Here is an 11,049-nt window from a genome sequence, read left to right on the forward strand (position 1 = left end):
AGCTTACGTCTAATGAGCGGGAGGAAAGTCTAGACGCCCACTAGACCAGAGGAGGCAGCTGCAAATAGACGGGAGCAACTCGTCTCTATGGAAACCAGAGGCGAAAACAGTGACACACACTGCCATGAAAGACTTGTGGGAGAGGAGGATGAAAGACGGGAGAAGGGAAAGTGGAAGGAGGGGTGATGAGAGGGAAAGATGATGTGTGTGTGTGTGTGTGGCAGCAGATATTGATGCCCCCAGTGGGCATTAATGTCTCCGGGTTCATCTGTCTTTGAAAGAATTGATTTCATTTCACCGAGCCGACACAATGTCCTCCCTCAAGACACTGTGGGGAGTAATGTCTCTCAAACAATGCCACTGATGACACAATGAGACACAGAAGGTAGCTCCAATTAGAATACTTCATTACCATCACGGCGGGTAATTATTGATAGCGATAACAGCCACTTTTACTATTGTACAGCTATGTTAGAAAAGGTTGGATGGGCCTCACAGCAGGGAGTGGTGGTCCAGGTGACGGTTAAGAAGTTGGTGTAATTGTAATGTACTTGATATGCGAGTTAGTTTCAGCCTGAAATGTGTATGTTCTTGTAACATTATTTGAAATCTAACTATGTCACTGTCACTTGGCAGGTAGTATTCCTCAATTCCTTCTTGAATAATCCAGGTGTTTAGCAATTTAACGAAACTATGAGTTTATTTGCGTATTTTCCACATGCTATACTGACTTTTTGTAGCATATATTCCACATGCTATACTATGACTTTTAAGGTAAAAACATTTGTATTTTTTGGACGAAATAAGTGTGTAGTAGGGCTGTCCCGAATACCATTTTTCGGGCTCCGAATATTCGGGTACAGCCCTAGTGTGTAGAAACCAGGCGTGGCACAGTACGTCGTTAAAAATGACCAAAAAGTCATAATGTAGGTATTTTATGTGGAAATAAGGCACGGTACAGTGTGTGGAAACCAAGCGTGTTACAGTAGTTTATTTCTTTGTTGTAACAATGCTTCTTGGCAATACATCTTATACCGTTGGAAAGCCTGTTTATTAACCTTTGAAATGGTGCTACATTTATGAGGAACATGCATTTGTGGGATGAGCAGCAGAGCTGAGTACACTGGAGGAAATCTCTCCACAGAATCAATAAATCAGATTCCAACCCACCATGGGCAAAGAGCTGTCTAAGGACCTCAGGGACAAGATTAGACCTGCACGAGGCTAGACTGCTACAAGACCATCAGAAAGCAGCTTGGTGAGGAGGAGACAACTGTTGGTGTGATTATTTGGAAATGGATGCAAACTAAAAATGGCCATCAATTGCCCTTGGTCAAGATCTTGCCTCGTATTGATGATCATGAGAAAGGTGAGGGATCATCACGGGAGGAACTTGTTAATGGTCTCAAGGCAGCTGGGTCGACAGCCACCAAGAAAAAATGTGACAGATGTCCTCTGCTAATGCCAAACAGCAGCCCATCTCTGGTCTTGTATGCCTGCCATGACTGGCCTTGACTTTCAGGCTCTGTGGAGGAACCTTGTGTTCAGCGATGAGTCCAGATCCTGCCTACGGCACTTGGATCATAAGGCCACAATGTGGAGGAGATGCGGAGAATGCTTTCCTGATTGTTGCACCGATAGAGTATCATGTTTTGGTGGAGGCATCTCCCTCTCTGGGAAAACAGGCTTCTCAGCATTGGATGAACGCAGAGAGGTATCGAGATGAATTTATGAGACCAGTGGCAATCCAATATCTCAGAGACTTCCTCCAGAAGTGGAGCCTGCAGTCCCGACCTCAACTCCATTGAACACTTTTGAGATCAGCTTGGCCCTGCTGTCCGTGCCAGAGTGAGCAACACGGCTTGGCTGACTTGGGAAACAAATAGTGGTTGGAGAATGAGGTGCCATCCTCCAGGCTGGTGAGGCTGTGTGTGGTTCTTCAACACGCTATCAAGGCTGCTTGTTAAAGAAATACATTGTTAATCAAGAAATTGTTGCCAGTATGTCTTTCATCAGACTTCAAGCATCCAATCCACCTGCTTGGCATTGGCAGAGGAGGTTTGCTCCATACTCTGCTGCTCATCCCACAAATGCATGTTCCTCACAAATGTGACACCATTTCAAAGGTTAATAAACAGGCTTTCCACAGCGGTATAAGATGTATTGCCAAGAAGCATTGTTACAACAAATAAATAGTCTACCAAACAGAGAGTTCCTAACTTTTTGTGTTAAATAATTGAAAGAAGGTGTAGTGTATTATGTAGATAACACATCTTTTAGAAAAGAAACACCTACCATTACAGCTGCACGGCGCTCGCCCTTTACAGACAGGTCGTGTTTCAGGATCTTTGGCTGTTGAAAAGAAACGGGATTGATTCAATAATGTGGACGTCCACCCAGAATACCCCATATGCATTAATAATGGTCATTACCTCTGCCCTCGTTACATAATCACAACTTCAGCAACGGTCGCCCCAGTGCTGACCAGCGTTCATTTTGGCAGCTATTTCAGATTGAATCTTTAGAAGAAAATGGTCACATTTTAGTCCTTTTTATTCTTCATAGTTTTACTCTCGTTTTAGTCAGCCACAACTCAAAACGTTTCAGTTCAGTTTTAGTCGATGAAAAATCATTACATTTTAGTCAACTTTTAGTTTTAATGTTTTCTCTCTTTCAACTATTTCAGTTAGGCAAATGCATGTATCTGAAATTGGAATTAAGGTGACAATATCAAGTGTTAACATTCGTAAAGCGACATTTCCCTCTTAACTCTTTACTTGTGAGTGACGTGTGCAGATTCCCAGAATCCCAACTAATTCAACCAATGACAGGGATGCATTTTGACGGACAATTGGGGGGGAAATATCCTGCATTTTCTATGTCCAATAGTCCACCATTAACACTTTCTCGTCAAGGAAAACAAAATGAACACTGGTGCTGACCAGTTTCACTCATCATACTTACTGGTGTCCTCCCCAGGTATCACCACGGTGCTGACCATGACCACGCTGAGCACAGTGGCCAGGAACTCGCTGCCCAGAGTGTCCTACGTGACGGCCATGGACCTGTTCGTCACCGTCTGCTTCCTGTTCGTCTTCGCCGCCATGATCGAGTACGCCATGCTCAACTACTGCGCCTACAGTCTACGCAGACCTCCTGCCAAGACACAGAGAATGGTAAAGTGTGAGCAATATGTTGGAGCTTTCCATTTGCTGTATCACCCACAGCTCCTCAAAACACATTGTATGTAGAGCATGCATGTCTCATCTTATCTGGCATATCATGTACTCTGCAAAAAGGACAGTGAAACAAATCACTACAAGAATCCCAAAAACAACAGATACAAAGACATTTCAAACACCTAGAAATGTTGACTACGGAGACACACAACATGTCTAGTAGTCTCTCCAGACACTGTTTCCCAAATGTATTAGTAATGATCTCATTAAGACAGTAGGTTTATGGGTGTCATAGCAACCTTGGGAACCCAGAGAATTAGTAGCATTGATTGTAATGTAGCTGAAAAACAAGGGATAAAAAGTTCAATCTTCATCCTCACGAGCTAATCACAAATAGGCACCTGTTCCCATTGAATTTAAGGGCCATGAAAATACTTCAGACTGAATAAAGCTTTCAGAAACGATTTTCATTGACCACAACAACATAGAAAGTGCACCATACATGTGAAACCCTGCCTCCTGTTCAGAGCCGAATGTCCTGTGTGGGCGTCCTCAAGGCTGCTCCTGCTGAGAACACTTTAATGGCGGCAAACATCCACCAGGACTGAGTCAGCCTTCACCGTCACCCCTCCACTTCCCCTCCATTATTCCCTCCCAAAGGACTTCTAGCCAACGCTTCTCAGAAATGTACAGACTGTCATTGAAGGCCACTTCTGACTGGCCTTCCCATCAAGCTCCTCAATAGACTGCAAATAATCCAGAACTCTGCTGCCCGGATCATCACCCGCACCAACTCATCCGACCACATCACCCCCATTCTCACTCAGCTACACTGGCTTCCTGTACGCTACCGTATTGACTACAAAAACATTCTACTCATATACAAAGCTGTCCATAACCTTGCCCCCATCTACATCACTGACCTCCTTCAGGAGTACACCCCCTCCGCTCTTCGTCCGTAGGACTTCTCACCGTCCCAAGCTATCGCCTCAAAACCATGGGTGCTCGAGCTTTCAGCTGCTCGGCTCCCAGACTCTGGATCACCCTGCCACGACACATCCGACAGTCTGATTCATAACGACATCAAAACCCACCTGTTCAAACTGGCATTTTCTCTATAATCTGTACCCTGTGTCCCTTTGTGTCCTTTTGTAGTCAATTTCCTGTTTGTCTTGTCTTACCCCGGCTGATACTTCACTAAATCCACTGTTTTAATTTGTAAGGTCAAATTGTAAATGTAAATCTGTGACCCTGTAAGGTGTCCTTGGGTGTTATGAAAGGCGCCCCCCAAAATAAATGTATTATTATTATTATTATTGCAGGCAGACGAATTAAGTTGTGCTTCATTTGGTCCTCTGTATTTCTGCTGTACTTTGGCCTGCTCTGTCTGTGGGGAAGCCTCATGTTTCCCCCCCGCCCCCCCCGCCCCTCGCTGCTTTTCTTTTTCCTTTTTTCCCACCCACTCAGTCAATGCTGTCCCTCCACATCTAGCTCTCTGTCTCTCTCACCTCCCACTCTTCCTCTCGCTGAGTAGTAGAGAGATGTTTGGAGATTTTACCCCAATTAGGTTGTCCCTCACGATGTCATAAACACCAGGGAGGAAGTCACATAGTGAACTTCTCTGGATGAACTTATTCCACACGAAAGCTGCTAAATATGGCTATAAAAACTCAATAATACTTCTTGTCATTATGTATTTTGAAAGCTGTAGTTTCTCTTTCTATGACATATGTACGTTTTGTACTTCAATATTACTAAAAAGACATATTTTCAAGAGTGAATCTGATGTTTACAACCCCATACATCCCTCTCTGTTCTTGCAAAAGCATATCGATTAAAGAATGCTTTTTGCAGCGATGACCAAAGTCCTAACAGCTGGTACATTTCTACATTTGTATTCAACACAACAATAACATTGATGGAGTTCTTCAGCAATCTAAAACAGCAGTAATGAACATGTCAGGGCTTTGTGACCAGAATGCAATGCAGCAAACAAGCATATTGCATTTAGAGATATGCTGCTACAATCACAAATAAACCTGATCAGCTTTCTGTCATCCCACACAGGTCTACTCATCTTTCAACATGGGTCACGCGCCTCGCTCCATGATGCCCATGGGCAACTCTCTGTTCTGGCAGGAGTACGACGACAACTGCCTGTACGAGTGCCTCGACGGGAAGGACTGCAAGAGCTTCTTCTGCTGCTACGAGGAGTGTAAAGAAGGCGGCTGGAGGAAAGGACGCATCCACGTCAACATCGGGGAGCTGGACGCCTACTCTCGGGTTTTCTTCCCCACCTCCTTCCTGCTTTTCAACATAGTCTACTGGGTCAGCTACCTCTACCTCTAGGGGGGTCTCGGGCTGCGACACGTTGGGCTCAAACAGCCACGGTCCACTTTGCACCGCGGCCCGAGATTTAAGGTCAAAACTAAGCGAGGAAATGGAGGAAAAACTGTGGATTACGAAAGACAAGCCGCGAGATATACACGTGTGCTGTGGAGGCCATGATGCTTTGAGCGGTGGCACTCCGAGGAGATATAAACGCTCGACTGTAGATCAGCAAGCCGCCAGCATTAACTCGAATGGTCCCGTTTATGGCTCTCTCAGAAACCAGGCGACAGACAGCTGTGGCTTCAGAGACGCGCGGGGACGGGTGCGTTGCTCCGTCTCGGTCATCGAGATGGCGAAGCACCCATAGTGCCTTCTTTAGACAGGGTGCGGCACCCAGAGACCCGGCTTCATTATCTTTAGGCAGCGGAGGTTGAAGGGATGGCTTTGGCATTCAGAAATAAACCCCTTTGCTACAGGTGGCAGAAATCTATCTCAATAAATAACACTTACTGTAAATTGGCTCCTCGGCGCCCTCATCTGAAGCGCTGGAGGAAATGGATGGCATTTCTATGATAAAACAAAACGGGAAATGGGACGTATTGGAGGGTATTTCACTAAATACACTCAATCAATTAAACTACTACTGGTAGAAGTAGGAGAAGCTAAAATGTCAAGAGGTGTTGCAAAGTGTGACGTTTTGTTCCTCTCGCCTCCTTAGCCACCCTTCAATCGTCGCTGTTTGAATCCCTATAACCTCACACACCACCCGCCGCATGCTGAGCTGCCTATTCTTTGATGAGCCTGGAACACCACTGGAGATGTTTAAAACTAACACTCACTTTTAGTTCAACCTTAGAATTAGTTTCTTAGAATAGCAACCTTTTTCTTCTTCTTATAATTACCATTATAATTGAAATGAGTTGTCTTTTTCACACCTAGCTCAGCCGTCACCTGTTAATCGTTGAATATGAGTTGGTGGTTGTCTGGTGAGCTTGTGTTCATGATGCTTTATGAGACAGCCATGCAGATTACAGTAGATGCCAAGAAGATGTGTGTTTTATAAGAAATGCTGGGTTACATTCTTACAAGTAAATACATACAATCTAATACTTAACATGCTAATCTCATACACAGGCATGACATGTATGTTACAGTATATGAATAAACAGATTAGGGTTAGAGCAACACTTTTCCTTATTTACATACACAATGATGTGGTATTATTATCGTCAGCGAGGCCTCTGGATAGTTTAAAGGGAAAGTTCAACATTTGTTTATCATAAATTCTCAATTAGTAGCCAGAAGCGTTTCTGTATGGATGAACACCTCCATAAGAGACTTGAAAGTGAAGTTAAGTTCCCCCGTAAATTGACCCAGTAAAGCAACACGTTCTTGATGAAGCCCATTCCCCCAGCAAGAGTCACTTTGGCCTGTTCCCAAATCAAGCTCAACTCTACATACATTATTTTCACATTGAAATTGTTGCAGCCGTGTTGGTTTATGGGTAAAAGCAGGACCTCTAAAGGTTCACACGGTTACTTCTGCAGGTTGAATGAAACTGTCCCGCTTTGGACTTCACATTAAACCAAGAGATGTGTTACTGAGTGAGCTTTATAAGCCACACTATGCTGTATCTGGCTTCAGCTTTAGTTCTCCATCTTATTCTCTGCAACTAAGCAAGTGAACTTATAACAAATGTAGAACTTTTCCAATAGGCCATATCAATCCTAAAGCACATACAAACTGTACTTGACGTATTGGTGTTTCATTACACTTTCAGACGTAGAGCTTGAGTGCATAACGTTTGGAGTGTTCCTGAGAGCTTCATGGCAGGAGTACGACGGTGCTCTAAAATGACTTCTATATATCGTGATACTTCAGACTGAAATGGACGTCCCACACCCTCTCCTCTGACATGTCAAACGGATGCTACACTTGGAGGTACGCGAACACCACAGGGGCGGTAAACGGCTCTTGAAGCGTTATGGTTTTGTTTACTGTTCTATGGTGTTTTTTGCAGTTGTTGGCTTTGTAGAACAATCAAACCCCACTTCTCCCTTTCCCCCAACGCACACCAACACACACACACACACACACACACACACACTTTCCCCCCGGTATTTATATGTTGAGAGAAAAGCTTTTATGTAAGATGTAATTAATGTTTCTATTTTCATACAGTTGTATATGGAATGTAAGTTAGGCCAGTAGCGAGGCCGGAGTCAATCTGGTTCCAGTTCAGTCAGTTCAAGCAGCTCATATTTAGGGGTCCTATATATTCATGAGGCTGGCAGACATATTTGAGGCCTGTCTAAAAGTGTGTTAGAACAATAGAATTTCTGCAGGGATGACATACTTGGAGAATTAACAACAAAACAATGGGATTGCTCCAGATGTATTCAGAAAATAAGCTCTGCGGTAAACCAAAGTTATGCAGAAAATGCTCATTGCTGGAATACTCGATAGATTAGCTCATAGCAGACATTAGCATTTACATCTGTGTATCTTTATGAACTGGCTGAATTGAACACACCACAGTCAAGTGTCCTCACCTCTGATATTTCTACTACACTTTATAAGTGTCTTAGTGCGTTGAGATACTTCAATAAAACAAAATCACTATTTTCTACCTTAATGAAAATCACCTGTGTTTCAGCTGTATTTATAAAGCCTCTTTACAATCAGAGCATCATTTACTCGCTGAAAGCTTCCGGAGACCCCCATTAAAGCAGAGCGCCGGCCACACATCATGCATCTGTTACGTCACCTGTTTAGTTTTGATTGTCAGCGAGGTCTCTGGGGACACGGCTGTATGAAAGGGACGCCACTCTGACTCTGGATCAGCACTCCTTCCTTCGGGGGGAATATTTTATGAAAACAGGATCGAGAGTGAAAATAGGTATCTTTTTTCTAGTGTGTGGTACATTGCTTATATTAATAAATAACGTTTTGGTCAAGTGCTACTGTGAAGTGTTTTTCTTCCAGATATGTGAAATAAGTTGGGGGAAAGCCACTGGAGAATCTCCTCCATGAAGTCTGTCTTTTGGACCCATTTAAACAGCATTTCATACTGAAGCCCCTCTCTCTTAAAGCTGCTGTTCACATGCAAATACTGTATGTGACTGCTTAAGACAATAATGCAACATTTATGATTACAATGGCAGTATGTGCTGAAACTGCTAGGATTTCATGCTGGTTCATTATAAGTAAACATGCCATTTAAGATGATTTGTTGAGCTGAAAATCACAAATGTGCCTCTAATGCTTTTACAGTCTTTACAACGCCCTCTATCCTTAAAGCCTCTGAGACCATTTGCCACAAACAACACATCAGCAGCCGGTGGATTAGAGTTCAAAATCACAATCTGTACGACTCCCGACCCGCTACCATCCAGATTTAAATAACACCAAAACAAATCACTTCAAAAACGCCATGAAGAGCAAGTGATAGAAGACGTACTCAGGTGTTTTGCTTAAGTAGTAAAACAACAGTCTGGAAATAGTCTGAGCTTTAAAATGTTACTTAATATTAAATCAATATGAGCTAGAAATGGTATGCATTGTCACTCAAATGCTATCTGTACATGCAACACAGCGTTATACAGTTAAAGGAACACACTGCAGGTGTTCAAATGATCCCTAACCCTTTCACTTGGTCAACCCCAGCTGGTATCATCTGTGAACTCATGTGTTCAGAATATGGCCATTCATTGCTTTCATTAGTCAACACAAGCTAATTCAATGTCCTGATGGGCGAGTTGACAAATCAGGCGTTCCATAAACAATGGAGTGAGTAACAAAAGTCCTCAGGCGGTGAGTCTGCCTAATAACAATGATACGACTAATATCCAGCGACAGATGCACGAGCACGTCACTGCTTCGTCCTCACTTTGTTGACCTAGATCGAAGCGAGCGGCAGTGCGAGCGAGAGACAGACAGATAAGTGGAGTCAGAGGGTGGGAGTTACAGAGCTGCAGCGCAAACTGCAACTAGAGCTGCCTCCTACGCAGGAGAGAGCAGCAGGCTCACAGGGACGTGGAGAGGAGCACCAATGCAGGGGAGTGTGTGTGTGTGTGTGTGTGTGTTAATATGACAGATGTGTGCTTGTGTGTACGCCTTGATACAGTGTGCTCATGCTTTTTTGCTCAGCAGGGGGCTTTTTGCGTGGGTGCATGTACTGTACTCATAGCTGTGAGTATGTTAGGGATGCACAACATTTGTCTGTGCATGTTCTTAGGGTGAATTATGAGTTAATACCGATAGATTCAAGTATTATTCTAACCTAAGACATGCAGTATTTGTTCATCCCTGAGGAAACGGTTCCAACAAGGATAGGGCAGATAAAGGTTGAGGTAAAAGGATTAATCAAACTATCTGTGATATGCTTTGTTGAAAGCATCCACACTGTTGGGAGTCTGGACGTGTTTCAGTGCCTGTTTCCGCTGAGGTGTCACAGTCTCTGATAATGGAGGGCTGTCAGGTGTTGTCATGCTTCCTCAGGCAGTGGAAGACTGTCACATCCAGCTGACATGCAGCAGGAGGAGTGTTGTGTTTCAGCTACTCCATAAATGTTTGGCCAATATTGACTCCGGTGCTCGCTTTGTTTTGATCTCCAGGGAAATATCTGGATGTTTAGCCGCTGGATGCTCCTCTCTCCTGAACACTGGGCTTGTTTGCGGTGGGTTTCCTAACCCTTAAATGTTGTTGGGTCACAGAGGCACGTGAAGAAGCTGCTCAGCGCTGAGAGAGGTCCCACCACCTCTGGTTTCTGGGATCAAAGACAGACAAAGAAAACCTTTCATTCAGATATGTGTTTCTGGAAGTTAGTACACATTCTTAAGGTTAGTTTGCTTTAATCCTTGTATCATAACTTCTAAAGCAGTTTGATAAACACTCCAATTCAATAACATCTGACTTTCATGAAGCTCGGGGTTGGAGATGTGAGGTTTGAACTAAGATGACTAAACTATTATTTATCTGCAGGCAGTCTGATGTTGACTTTTCTCCTTCATTTCTATTCCTCTCTCACAGACTTTTCTGAGAGGTCGAGTGTATTTATAAAGCCATATTTACGTTTCTCCAATATATAAACGAGTGAGAATTCAGCAGATTTTGTGTCTGGAATTAGCTGGAGATATTGCTTTAAACGTACACTAAATGTTAACACAGTGTTTCTGTCTCTTATGTTCTTATAACGAAGCACAACGATTTGGTGGGAGAGGACTGCTTCACTGTCACTAACAAATCTCTGCTGGCTGCACAAATGACTGATGGAGGGATACGATCCACCTGCATGATAATGGGAAAGATTGGGCAGGGTATCAGTTGGAACCATCTGATGTGAGTCCCCTGCAGCAGGAACAGCATGACAATAATACGAAATCAATCTGAAAATGAAGCCATACGCCGATTTCAAGGCAAGGCCATTTTTACATTACATTGCATTTAGCTGACGCTTTTATCCAAAGCGACTTACAATAAGTACATTCGACCAGGAAGACACAACCTTGAAGAAAACAGAATCATATAAGTACATCAG

The 11,049-nt window shown here is 43.5% G+C and overlaps 1 protein-coding gene across 1 annotated transcript in view; it reads left to right on the forward strand.

The window, feature by feature from the left end:
• Positions 1–8,470, forward strand: part of LOC117533381 (gamma-aminobutyric acid receptor subunit gamma-3-like) — a gene marked incomplete at its 5' end in the record, with an annotated part of 36,513 nt that extends 28,043 nt beyond the window's left edge. Inside the window, 2 exon segments of the mRNA XM_034197079.1 lie at positions 2,980–3,176; positions 5,247–8,470. Of these exon segments, the coding sequence (XP_034052970.1) occupies positions 2,980–3,176; positions 5,247–5,528 (479 nt within the window).
• Positions 8,471–11,049: the final 2,579 nt, after the last annotated feature.

This window comes from Gymnodraco acuticeps, unplaced genomic scaffold (genome assembly GCF_902827175.1).
Source record: "Gymnodraco acuticeps unplaced genomic scaffold, fGymAcu1.1, whole genome shotgun sequence".
Lineage (NCBI taxonomy): Eukaryota > Metazoa > Chordata > Actinopteri > Perciformes > Bathydraconidae > Gymnodraco > Gymnodraco acuticeps.